Source organism: Peromyscus californicus, unplaced genomic scaffold (genome assembly GCF_007827085.1).
Source record: "Peromyscus californicus insignis strain IS unplaced genomic scaffold, ASM782708v3 Scaffold_15__1_contigs__length_86483966, whole genome shotgun sequence".
Classification (NCBI taxonomy): domain Eukaryota; kingdom Metazoa; phylum Chordata; class Mammalia; order Rodentia; family Cricetidae; genus Peromyscus; species Peromyscus californicus.
Window position 1 is genome coordinate 50,171,682 of NW_026294447.1, and position 13,526 is coordinate 50,185,207.

Here is a 13,526-nt window from a genome sequence, read left to right on the forward strand (position 1 = left end):
GCTGATAGCTTAGGCTTGTTTCTAACTAGTTTTTATAATTTAAATTAACCCATATCTTTTAGTCTACATTCTTTTATGTAGTTTGGTTACCTTTACTTTGTAAAGCCCATGCTGCTTTCTCTGCATCCCTGACATCTCCTTGCAACTCTACCCTTCTCTTCCCAGCATCATCTCTGCCCCCAAATCCTGCCAAGCAATAGCCATTTAGCTTTTTATTAATCCAGTCACAGTGACATATCTTCACACAGTGTAAGTGAATATTCCATAACATGTATTATTGGATTTAAAACATCTATAGAGATACAATATTACTTAATTTCCAACTTGTAAAAAGATATCCAATAAGTGAGAATATGCTTCTTCTCATTAACATAACATAGTATAAAATAAAGCATAATTACCAGAGATAAGTTAAAGTGGAAGTTTTCATGGTATGTACTGTTAGAGATTATCAGTTTGGGAGCAAGGCCTCCTGATGTAAATACACTCAAAAAAGCTCTTGAAGTATCTTCGCTTTTACTTCGGAAGGAACAGTAGACTTTCTTTAGGGAAGAAAGAAATACAACAAGTAATGAGAAATTGATATAGAGAAGCATATTACATTATTAGTGAGGAAAAGTTTGAGAAAAATAATTGCTGATAAGAAATTTCTATCTTTAATAATTACCATCTCCAGTGAGGAAAACTTATTTTTATAAGCATGTCCTTGGAACTCAGTAACCTATCTAGTCTCCTAAGGTTTTTCAATTCATCCTTATGAGAGTGTTTTAGTCATAAAAATGGTAAATTTATATTTTTCATAACCATAAAATGAAAACCAACTAGTCTCACATGTAGAAAATATGATTTTATTAAAAGTATTGTTTTGTGACTAAATTGAAAAGGATTTAAATTTATTGTCCACTTCCCAGTTTTAAAAGGGACATGGAGAGCAGGCAGAGATGGACATACACATGCCTGCTCAGGGCTGTTTGCCCTGGGCAGGGAGAAGAAACTACAGGCCTGAGAGGTGCCATTAGGACCGAGTGGGCAGTGATGGACACACACACACACACACACACACACACACACACACACACACACACACACACACACATCTGCCTAAGGTGATTTGCCCTAGACAGGGAGATAACTACAGGCTCACAACTGCCTTACTGTGCCAGGCAGTTGAGCACAATTATGGTGAGCAAACACATGGTGGAATATGGGAGAGAGAGAGAGGCTGAAGGGTTCCTGTCCGGTGGAGAGACATAGATGTGAAGAGGTGAAGGCGATGAGGAACAGGATACTGTAGGAGTCTTGCTTGCCACCTGGGGCCATGGTAGTGTTGGGTTCTGGACTGCTGCCAAAGACTAAGTCCAGGTTTGTGGCCCTGCAGCAGCCAGTCTATGTTGATATCCATAACTCCTGTTACTACCAAAGACCCTGAGGATGCCCAAGGTCTGGAACACTACCATATATGGCCACATTGGTGTCTGAGGGCCATGCCACAGTAGAAGCCATCCCAATCTGCATGGCTTGGGCTGCCATCTGGAGCCATGGAGACAGGTGAGGGCCATCGTTGGGTCTGTAGACCTACCATAGCAAAGGGCTGTGTTGATATCCAAGGCACCTTCGAAGGTCATGTGGATGCTGGGGTCTGGGACCCCCTCTGGGGCCATTTTGTTATCTGAGGGCCACCTTGCCACCAGATTGATGCAGTTCTGAGTGGCCTGTGAAGCCACCTGGGTCTATGATGGCATCCAGGCCTGGGTTTTTGTCTAGGACCATATCTAGGTCTGTGGTCCTACTGCAGCTGGGGTCTGTGTTGATGTCCATGGCCCACATTGTCACCAAAGGCCCCAAGGATGCCCAGCTTCTGGGCTGCCACCTATGGCCATGTTGGGGTCCAAGGGCTGTGGTGCTGCTGAGACCTTGTGAACCTGAGTGGCCTGTGCTGCCACCAGTGGCCATGTTGTCATTTGGGCCTGAGCTGCTGCTGGGGGCCATGTCTGGGCCCATGGTCCTATTGTGGCCAGGGTCTGCATTGATGTTCATGGCTCTGGTTACCACCAAAGGCAGTACAGATGCCTGGGATCTGGGCCAACACGCGAGGCTATGTGGTTTCCTGTGGGTCATGCTGCCACCAGGGCCAAACAGATTAGGCTGGCCTTTGCTGCCACTGGGGACCGTGTTGATGTATGGGCCCAAGATATGGGAGGGGCCATGTCTGGGTCTTCAATCCTAAAGCAGCTAGGGTCTGTGTTGAGGTCACTGAAGGCTATGCCACTGGCTGTGGTCTGAGGTGACACATGGGGTCATGTTGGAGTCTGGGGACCAGGTCAATCTGAGAAGCCTGCACTGCTACCCAGGGCCATGGTAAAATCCAGGTTTAAGCTGGGACTGATGGCATATCTAGGTCCATGGTTCTGTTGCAGCTGGGGTCTGTGTTGATCTCTCTTGCCTGTGTTACCACAGGGGTCCATGAGAAGTGTAGGGAAAAGGGCTGGCAAAAGAAACCTACCCTGACCCTAGAGCACAGAACTAGGGAAAGACTGCTCAGATAAGGCCAGTGAAAAAATACAGTTTGGCTCAAATCAGAGCCATCTCTTCTCCTGGCCAAGGAACTTGTGAAAGCAACAAATCACAGAGCAAGACAGTAGAATCATGACTCTGGAGCCCAGGACCAGGGAAAGAAACATAGCCTGGGTTTGGAACCTGAGCCAGAGAAATGAACCAAGGAAACATGCCCTGACTTTGAAACCAGTACCAAAGAAACAAACAATCTTGGCCCCTAGAATCAGAGTCAATGAAAGAAATGTACCCTGGCCTTAGAGGTAGTGTCAAAAAGCCAAGAAAGTCCAGTTAAAGAAACACAGTTTGGCCTTGAAATTGGGGTCATCTCTGTCCCTAGCCCATAAAACTGGCCAATCCCTGGACAGTAAAAAACTAACCAATCACTGGTGACTCCACCTTCAAGACTTCCTATATAAACCGCCCTGCCTGGTCAGTTGTGAGCTGTTCTCTCCACCCTGGTAGAGGCAGCTACTCTCCTGGACTCCTCTTTCCCCAATAAATCCCTTTCTCAAAAGAGTTTTCATTCACTGGCATAGAGAAGAACCTTGCTGAGACGTTCCATAGTGGACTGAGAAAGGGGAAGCTGAACAGAAGGTCCTTGCTGAGATGTCCCTCAGTGGACAGAATAAGAGAGAGCTGAAAAAGTAACACTTTTCTCTGGAGCCGGAGGAGATCACTACATTTTTGCAGTTTCTTAGGCCTGAGAAGCAGAGCTCTGCTAGGAAGCCCCTTTAGGTGGGGGCTGAGCAAAGCTCAGCTGTAGTGACTTTCCAGGAGAGGAGCAGGATTGCTTTATCCTGTAGGGAGACCATCCCCCATCACACCAGGTATAGCCTGACTCCCCAACAGTCAGGATATCTTTCCCTGCAGAGATCCTGGCAGCTCCAGGACTGACTTTCCAACAGCCAGGATACCCTTCCCTGCTGAAGCAGTTCCAGGTGTTACTCTCTCTAGCAGTTAGAAAATTTCCCTTCCTAGGTTGGGCTGCTTCTTTGTAGCCATCAGAGTTGTCCTAAGCAGCTCCAGGTGTCCAGGACACCGCCAGAGCAGAGGTGTCCAGGATACCTCACCCTCCAGGGTTGGGCTGCCTCCTTATAGCTCCAGCCACAAGAATTGTCCTAAGCAGACTCCCAGGTAGTCAGGATACCTTTCCTCAGAGTTGCAAAACTCACATTTTGGTTTCAAAACCTGGGACCAAACCCACAGAGTTACAACAAATTTACTTATAAGAACCATGTGTTGAAACCTGTGTTGAAGTACAGGGGCCCGTGCTGAGCTAGCCCCACCCCTCGCCAGCCCTGGGTAAAGGGACCTTGATTATCCTGGCACTGGAAAGCTAGCCTTACCCCTAATAGGAAAGCCTGCTCCCCACTTCTCCTGACATACACACACTTGGGAAAGTCGCTCCCACCCCTCACCTCGGGTGTAGGAGAGCTAGCTCTACTCCTAAGCTGCAGAGGGTGGTTCCAGCAGCGTAGTCAGAATAACCCGACTACCACCCAGACACGCATCCAGGGCTTTGAGTGGACACTCTCCAACATCTACCCCATGTATAATCCCCTGGAGCATGGGAATGGACTAGTCCTATGGAATCATAACTGCAGGATATCTGAGAGGAGTTTCAGTGAGAGTCCAGTATTGATGGAGTATCAGAAGCCAGAGGCCTTGAACCTGACCAACAACACATGACACAATTAACATTTGGAAGTAAAGCTGTTTGGACAAAAGGGCATGATACACAGCAGGTACCAAGGCCACCAAGACAAATGAAGAGTTGATGGAGAGGTGGGAAGATGGAGGAATGAAGTGGAGTTTGTTTGCTTTTGTTCTTTTTTAAATTAATATTCTTATTTGCATTTTTATTTTATTTTTATATTTTTATTTTATTTATTTACTGTTTTTTATCTTATTATTTTTTTTTTAGTTAATACCGAGGAACTGAGAAATAAGTGGAATTGTGGTGCATGATGTGAAATTCCCAAAGAATCAATAAAACATACATTAATAAAAAATTTTAAAAGGGGATGTGGCAATGTCACATCATGAATGCTGAATTGTACTGAAAACCTAAGACAGACACTGAGATTTATCTCTTGTCTCTCCTACTAATTGAGAATACTTTGTCTGGGACTGGCAAGATGGTGTGGCAGTTAGAAGCACTTGCTCTTCATTTAGAAAATTTGGGTTCTGTTCACAGCACACACATGGAGGTCCACAACAGTTTGTCACTACAGTAATGGGAACCAAAACATGCACTTCTGACCTCTCTAAGCACCAGGCATGTACATGTTATGCATACATGCAGTGAAAACTTGCATGCACAGAAAATAAAATAAGTGAATCTTAATTGAAAAGAATACTTTGGGAGCTTCCTAAACTTCAAGTTCTCTCCCTTAAAAATTGGGAAATGGCTCAGAGGCACACACCTATAATTCTACTACTCCGAAGGCCAAGGCAGAAGAATACCCAATTCCAGGCTATTCTGAGCTAAGTGGTAGACCCTGTCCTGCCTAAATAATGAAAATAAAGGGGGAGACCTTGACAACAACATTAAAAATATCTACCGGGCGGTGGTGGCGCACGCCTTTAATCCCAGCACTCGGGAGGCAGAGCCAGGCGGATCTCTGTGAGTTCGAGGCCAGCCTGGTCTACAGCGCAAGATCCAGGAAAGGCGCAAAGCTACACAGAGAAACCCTGTCTCGAAAAACCAAAAAAAAAAAAAAAATATCTACCATATGTTGGGCAGAGTAGAAGGTGTTAGGGATATGGAGGAGAATAAACTGACATAATCCCTGCCACTCAAGAATTTACAGTCTAGTAGGGGTTGTCAGGCAGACAAACTGGTTTATGGAATAGTGGGTGAAGTTATAGATAGATAAAGGGAAAGACAGACCAAGAGAGTAAATACAGCATCAATCATAGAATAAAACAGTGAAGGGGGAGTGGGAACACAGGTGTTGAGGAAGTACATCTGATTTAAATTTTTAATTACATTTTATTTGTGTGTGTGTGTGTGTGTGTGTGTGTGTGTGTGTGTGTGTGTTTTGTACATATGCATGTATGAGCACCTCTGCCACAGCATGCATGCATGTGGAGGTCAGAGGACAATTTGTGGCCATCAGTTCTGTCTACCATATAGGATCTATTAATCAAACCCAGGTCATCAGGCTTGGTGGCAACTGCCTTTACTTACTAGATATCTTACTGATCTGGTCTGGAAAGTCCTATTTTTAATAGAGTCATCAGAGCAAAAGATTTCCCTCAGAAAAGGCCATGCATGAAATTAAATTTCATAATGAACACAGAACACTTTGATTGTACACACAAACACTTTAAAGATGTAAGTAATGATTTAAAACAATGCCAAGGTGACATGTACTTCACTATAGCTATGTAAAAAATGGGCTAGAATACTAATTTTAAAACTAAAAATGGAAACTAGAGATGGCTCAGTGGTTCAGAGCCTTGTTGCTCTTCCACAGAACTTTTGTTTAATTCCTAGAACCCACATTGTGACTGACAACTCTGTAACTCCAACAGATTCAATGCTCTCTTCTGCCCTGCATGGGCATCAGGCATGCATGTATATATTTGCACCAATGTAGGTATATTTCTGACAGGCTACTTCTATCAAACTTCAAAAGAACAAATTGGTTCCATATCAGTTGAAGATTGTTGCAGCTGGTCTAGAAAAGGGAGGTAGGCATCATTTATTAACAATGCTCACATAGCATGGCTTCCCAGGATGCTCAATGACTAAATGAAATATACTACCCTATCTGTGGTGATATTTTAATTGTGCTAAAATGTGATTTTATTTGTATGTAAATAAATAAAGTTTGCCTGGAGATCAGAGCTCACATAGCAAGACATAAGCAGAAGTCCAGGCAGTGGTAGCACACACCCTTAATCCGATCACATGGCAGTCAGAGTTTCTGTGTAGTCAAGGACACAGTCAAGCATGGTGACATGAGCCTTTAATCCCAGTACCAACCATAGAGACCTGGAGGTTTGTATAGACAGGCAGTGACAAAGAAGTTATGTGGCTGGGCTTAGAGCCAATGAGAAAGCAGAACAGAAAGGCAATAAAAACACAGGTTACACAGAAAAAAGCTCTCTCTGGGAAAGCGATGGCAAAGACATGTTAAGATAAGGTAGTCGTGGCTCTTTGCTAGTTCTCTGATCTCTTTAGCGATTACCTCTGTACATGGCTCTGTGTTTCTTATTTAACAAGACTGTTTAGAAATTTGTCTACACCTATCCAACTATAGACACAATTCCATAGAATCTCACCTTCCTGTCTGGACAGTAGAAGGCATGTGAGAGACTACAGTGCCATTGCATTTATATCTGGCCTTAAAACGTCCCAAAAGTCTATAATACATACAGTTAGTGGACTTTACCAAACTGTGCATGGACAGAAACAACTTGATTATTTGATTGTCTGAGGGGCCCTCTTCACTGGAACAAGCAAAGTGGTTCTCCTTCTCACCTAAACAACAACAAGAAACAGGTCAAAACAGAAGGACTTACATGAAAAGTACCTTATTTTTCAAACTGATAAAACACAGTTTCTTCTTCCCCTCCTTTCCCTTCCCTTCCCTTCCCTTTCCCTTTCCCTTCCCTTCCCTTTCCCTTCCTCTTCCCCTTCTCTTCCCTTCCCTTTCCTTTCCCTTTCCCTTCCATTTCCTTCCCCTTCTCTTCCCTTCCTTTTCCTTTCCCTTTCCCTTCCTTTCCCTTTCCCTTCTCTTCCCTTTCCTTTCCTTTCCCTTTCCCTTCCATTTCCTTCCCCTTCTCTTCCCTTCCTTTTCCCTTCCCTTTCCCTTCCTTTCCCTTTCCCTTCTCTTCCCTTCCCTTTCCTTTCCCTTTCCCTTTCCCTTCCCTTCCCTTCCCTTTTCCTTTCCCTTCCCTTCCCTTCCCTTTCCTTTCCCTTTCCCTTCCTTTCCCTTTCCCTTTCCTTTCCCTTCCCTTTCATTTCCCTTTCCCTTTCCCTTCCCTTCCCTTCCCTTTCCTTTCGCTTCCCTTCCCTTTCCCTTTCCCTTTCCCTTCCCTTTCCCCTTCCCTTCCCCTTCCCCTTCCCCTTCCCCTTCCCCTTCTTCCCCTTCCCCTTCCCCTTCCCCTTCCCCTTCCCCTTCCCTTCCCTTCCCTTCCCTTCCCTTCCCTTCCCATCCCATCCCATCCCATCCCATCCCATCCCTTCCCTTGGGTTAAAGGTGTGTGTCAATACTGCTGGGTGATGTCACCTTTTAAAGAATAAGAATTATAACCTGGGCAGTGGTGGTGCGTGCCTTTAATCCCAGCACTGAAGAAGCAGAAGCAGATGGGTCATTATGAGTTTGAGGCCAGCCTGGTCTACAAAATGAGTTCCAGGACAGGCAAGGCTACACAGAAAATCCCTGTCTTGAAAAAGAAAAGAATTATAAATTTAAAGCTGGGTGTGGAGTTGCACATATGCAATTCTAGGTTTCAAGAAATGGAGGCAGGAGGATCAACAGTCAGAAGCCATCCTAGGCTACATGAGATTCTGTCTAAATTACCTTCCCATCCTCCACAGAACAGAATTGTAATTTTGAACTCACTGTGTTTAGAGAAAACCCAAACTGTGCACTTTTTTTCTTCTTAAAATATGCTATTAGGAGTCATAAAAGGAGGGGTTGGCTAAAGCATTAAAATATAGTGCAAGGTATGCTAGACCATGATGTCAAGTGTGCAGAAGGTGACAAAAACCAGTTTGTGACTCTCCAGTTCCTCACTCTTGTTATAAGCATTAGTTGATTTAAAAACTGGAGCAGAGAAAGTTTTGAGACAGGATTTCATAATTTTGTGCTGGATTGTCTTGAACTTGCTATATCGCCTAGGATGTACTCAAAATAACTGCCATCTTCCTATCTTCACCTACTGAGTGCTGGAATTGCAGATTTACACCATCACACCAGGCTAGAGATGGAGTTTTTGTTCTCATAGAGAGCTACTGGCAGGAAGAGGTTGGAAAGAGGATCCTTCCATCTTACCTTGGAGAAAAGAGGTTGTAATGGGTACAGTGGAAAATGTAACATGTAACCCTATAGTTTGAAACACAGGCTTGGACTCCTACTTAGCAAAAGAACAGGGTTGATTAGTCTGACAGGACAAAGCATAGCATTGTGAGAAAGACTATTATTTTAGGCGCCTTGTTATGGAAAATTCCTTTACACTGTGTGAAGATGTGTCACTGTAATTGGTTTAATTAAAAGCTAGGTGGCCAATAGCTAGGCAGGAGGTATAGCAGGGACTTCTGGACAGAGAGCTCTGGGAAGAAGAAAGGCAGAGTCTCCAGCCAGATGGAGAGGAAGCCGTATGGGCAGTACAAAGTAAAGGTAACCAAGTCATGTAAAAGAATGTAGATTAAAGATATGGCTTAATGTAAGTTATAAGAACTAGTTGGGACAAGCCTAAGCTAAGGGAGAGCTTTCATAATTAATAATAAGTCTCATGTTATTTTTTGTGAACTGGTGGCACAATGAAAAATCTGTCTACATATGATGTCTAAAATCCAACCAAGTATATCCACATAAGGTCTGAGAAAGCTAAAAAAAAAAAATCAAAACTTTGAGTCAAATTCAGCTTCCTGGCAGGGCATCCTGGTGACACAGTCTCTTGGATAGGCTCACTGTACAGAGACTGCCTGCAAGATGGAGTTGGCCACCAGTGCCATGCACCAGCACCATGTACTAACGTGAACCATGCCAAGTAGTTTAAGACATAGCAGTTTAAGATTCATCTCATGTGATCAGAGAACACTGCAGATGCTTAGTAAAGCCAGGTACAGACACAGGAAACCCCTAAAACGGTACAATATGTTTAAAAATGTGCTTAGATGCTGAAGAGAGAAATGAAAATGGGTATAGGCAGTTGTAGAAAAAACAGTTTAAAATAATAAAGTCTTTAAAAAGAGAATATAATAATATATAAGAAAAAACCTCATAAAGATGGGAAATACACAAGGTATATGGATCCTGTATGGTGTTTTATTGACTTTAAATTTTTGAATGCTAATGAACAGAAAATGACAGCTGCTGAGAGATACTGGATTGTGGAAGGGACTGCTGAATTAAACCAGCCTAGACACTTTAGGCATGCCTTAGCTTTAAAATGGAAGTTTTGGAATCATAGCTGGACCTCAGCAGAAAGAATTTCAAGATATGGATGGATATATCTTAGGAGCTGATGAAAGAATATGTGATTAGTAGGGCTGTGGAATTGCTTTTGTCCTTGTTGGAAATACTGTAGGTAGGGCATAGTACAGTAGGGTTGAAGGGGGTATGAAGGACCTGTCAAACAACTACAGATCAAGGGTAAGCTTTACATCTCCTGGATCTGGATGGTACAGTTGTCCTGTGGTCATCTCAGGGCCTGCTAGGTAAGGCCTGGGGCACTTTATGGCTTCTCCCTCCTTCCCTACAGTGCGAAGCATAAAGGTTTGAAGTTTAATGTCAGAAAGTGAAGCGGATGTGAAACATTAAACAGAGAAGGAAAGGCACAATGCAGGCTTCTTGCAGCATGGTCCAAATAGGAGGAAAAAAAGCCTCTATTACAGAACAGAGTTTTCTTTGGACTGTTCCATCAGGTTAGAGACTGTAGTACCAACTACTAGAACTCAAACTCATGTTTCCATTGCTTGGAAAAGGATTGGATTGTTAAAAAAATAAAAACAACAAAACATTCCCAGGAAGGACCTGAATATTAAAACAGAATTAGAATAAAACTCATGAATAGATTTTAGTAAGAACTAAGAATAAATTTACTCTATGCTGCATATTGATTGGACAACATAAATGTTTCAATGCTGTTCATGAATTTGTGTATGTCAGACTCTCAGGGTAAGCATGGCAAGTGCAGAATAAAGTGTGTCTGAGAGTTATGTTAAGCACTTTTCAAAGCACTTTCAGATCATACATTTATCTCCTTTATCTATCTTTGAAAGTGCTCCCAAACTTATTTTTAAGTTATAATATAATGCTAAAGTCCAAATTTTTTCTCTGCTAAAAAACTAACAAAAACCTCACTGATTATACTTATTGAATAAATGTGGAAAAAAGAGAAGGAAAACAAACAAAAGCCTAGCTGTTCAGAATTACATGCTTTGAGCCATCCACAGGGTTTACACACCATGTTACAATATCCCCACAATACTTTATGACACCTTACCACTTTAAAAAGCAACCAAGATTTGGGACATTGGGCTTACAGGTCATATATCTGACAGTAAGTCAGACTAGAGAAAGGTCTATTCTTCATCTCTTCTCCCAGACAACCTTTCAACAACCAGGCCTTCTTTTCACTGTCTTGCACTAAACCTACACCCAAGCTCATCCACAATGCTCACAGATTCTCTTGACTTCTGTACTTTGCTCAGATTTTAACTCACTTTGAGAGCTTCTTCAAATAAAAGCTATTTCCCATTTTTCTCAATGAAATGAACTGATAGCCCTTGACTTTTGTATCATTTTGTGAGTTAAATATCACATCAACAGGCTCTTTGGATGTTGGGTTATAAAAGATGAGTCAGGGGAAGTCATAAAAAATGTGGCCAGAGACGGAAGCAAATTCCAACTCTGTGTGTGCCTTTGCCTGAAGGATCCTTCTGTCTAGAAACTCTTAGAGCATAGAGTTGCTAGACTTTAACACTAGGATCGTAACAATAATATCTAAATGTCTCTAGAAAAGATGGAACCAGAGATGTGGCATCTTTAACATTTTTAGACATCACAAAAGTGTAATTACTGAGGGTGTGTCTGCTCCAAATAGAATAAAGAGACACTCTGGGACAAACTTGTAGAACAGTGTCATTTATTATATGCACCCATTGTTCTGCTCACAGTTACACAGGTATAGCAATGAAGATGTAACCAGAAGCAACAAAACTCCTCCCACCACCAATTTAGTTCACATACTGCTGCTGGAAGAGATCAAACATGCTACCCTGCACATAAGGCACTTTACCACTGGGATGATTTCAAGTTAAAAGAAACCAAATTTCCCCCATCAACAGCAAGAGAGTTGATAATGAGTCTGCTCAAATGTATTAAAAGTGTTTATCTTTCATCATTTCCCTCCTGTATATTTCCTAACAGACTTCCTCTGTTTATTATCCCCAAACCCTTTTTCTTCTCTTGTCCTCTCTCCCCAACTTGTTACTTTTCATTGATAATGGTACATTAACCCATGGGTTTAACCACTTCTTTAGAATCTCACTTCTTTCTACAAAGACCTCAAAGGCACAAAGAATATTGAAATCAAATGAAATTTACATGCATTTTCTCCTGTTTGTCTGTCTTTCATTAGTTCACAAACATCAGTCATAGAATCTAACAGGATAGGATAAAAGTGTTTCTCACTCTATTCTGCCATATTGATCCAAACTATAGCTGTAGTATGTTACTCTTCCACCTACTTAATTAGATTTACATAAGAACTAAGAATAAGTTTACTTTATGCTGCATATTGTTTGTACAACATAATTTTTCAGTGTTATTAAATTTGTCTATGTAAGCATATCAGTGTAAATAGCCTCCCGATGATTATAGTTTGAAATCGGTATTTCTTTGCCTCACGTGCAAGCACCTCTATGAAATGTACCAGCTCCCAGTCTTTCAGAATAGTTGCATCCCTTCTTTCTCATCAGATTGAACTATGCACTGCTTCCCTCACATATTCTGCAATTTACTACCTCCAAACTATTGTTTATCATGTGTCCTGATACTGCTTTTGAAACATACTCTTTCTCATATGTGCATATGCAAATTTTACCCACTTTAAAGACCTAGACAGACTGTTTGCTTTTATATAAAGCTGGCCCTAACAACCTGCTTTTCCACAGCCAGATACAATCACTCTTTTCTCTGACACCTCTCCTTCTGTGACTCTCCAGTGTTGGCTTATATCCACAGATATGTCAGAAATCCCCTACTACAATGTTTGGAACTAGAAACTGGAACAATTCATATCTCATCAAACTCTGCAACACATTTGTGAATAGAAAGTCTGAATTCTTCTGTCTATCCATTTATCAAACACTACTGTATTCTAGCATGCATTCTAGGATGCAGAACGATCTCAAAAATGTGTACATGATGAAAGTAGATTTTTTCCTTAACAAAACTTTTCTGTTTTTAAAGTTTTGTGAACTAATTCTATCCACAAATTTTTTTCAGGAAAATTTCCTTTTACTTTAATAGCCTGAGAATTCATACATCAAGGAAAAATTTTATATCTGTTTAAATAATAAAATATTTGCCATGATTAATCTGCTGTTAATGGTGAACATTCTATGACTTGGAAGTAACAAAGTGTTATTAAAAGAAGTTTGAATACACAACTTGGTAATAATGGGTTCACAATGACATTACTAGATACCCGGGCCAGAGCAAATAAGTAATACATGAAAACAATGGGAAAATACTGTCAAGAAAAAATATTAAATGGACAATATTTGAGCTGTAAATGAGGAAAGGTTATGAATAAAAATCCTGCAAAGGAGACAGTCTGATACTTACGTTTATTATATGCCACTCCTGATGAAAATTCAAACACATTCAAAAGTAAAATCATAATATATATAAGTGGTGATTCCATCTGTTGGAATAAATATAAGTTATTTCTAGTCAGTTACTCTGAAAATATTATTTTGCATTTTTAGACATAAAAACAACTACACAGAGGTGAAGAAAACACCCCTTCAAGTTAATAATATTTTTTATCATGGGACAAAAGCAAATGATAAAGAGGGAGGTAGAGTACTTGCCTAGCAAGCACACAGCCCTGAATTTAATCCCCAGCGCCCAATTAACAATTGGCCAACCAACAAATCCCTGAAATAGACACGCAACATGACTACATTCTAGTTTATCTCCTACTGTGTATTTAAAATATGTAAAATATGGTCATCCTGAGTGAAAGACAGAGAGGTTGGAGCTTGAGATTTTCTTCAA

At 41.5% G+C, this 13,526-nt stretch overlaps 1 protein-coding gene across 1 annotated transcript in view; it reads right to left on the reverse strand.

Annotated features, from left to right (window-relative positions):
- The window catches only part of LOC128110505 (cation channel sperm-associated auxiliary subunit beta-like), a 158,679-nt gene extending 145,509 nt beyond the window's left edge, over positions 1 to 13,170 (reverse strand). The window contains exons 1-3 of the mRNA XM_052738200.1: positions 13,092 to 13,170; positions 6,960 to 7,048; positions 402 to 542 (exon numbers count right to left, since the gene is read on the reverse strand). Of these exons, the coding sequence (XP_052594160.1) occupies positions 402 to 542; positions 6,960 to 7,048; positions 13,092 to 13,170 (309 nt within the window). The remainder of the gene's footprint in view (positions 1 to 401; positions 543 to 6,959; positions 7,049 to 13,091) is intronic.
- Positions 13,171 to 13,526: the final 356 nt, after the last annotated feature.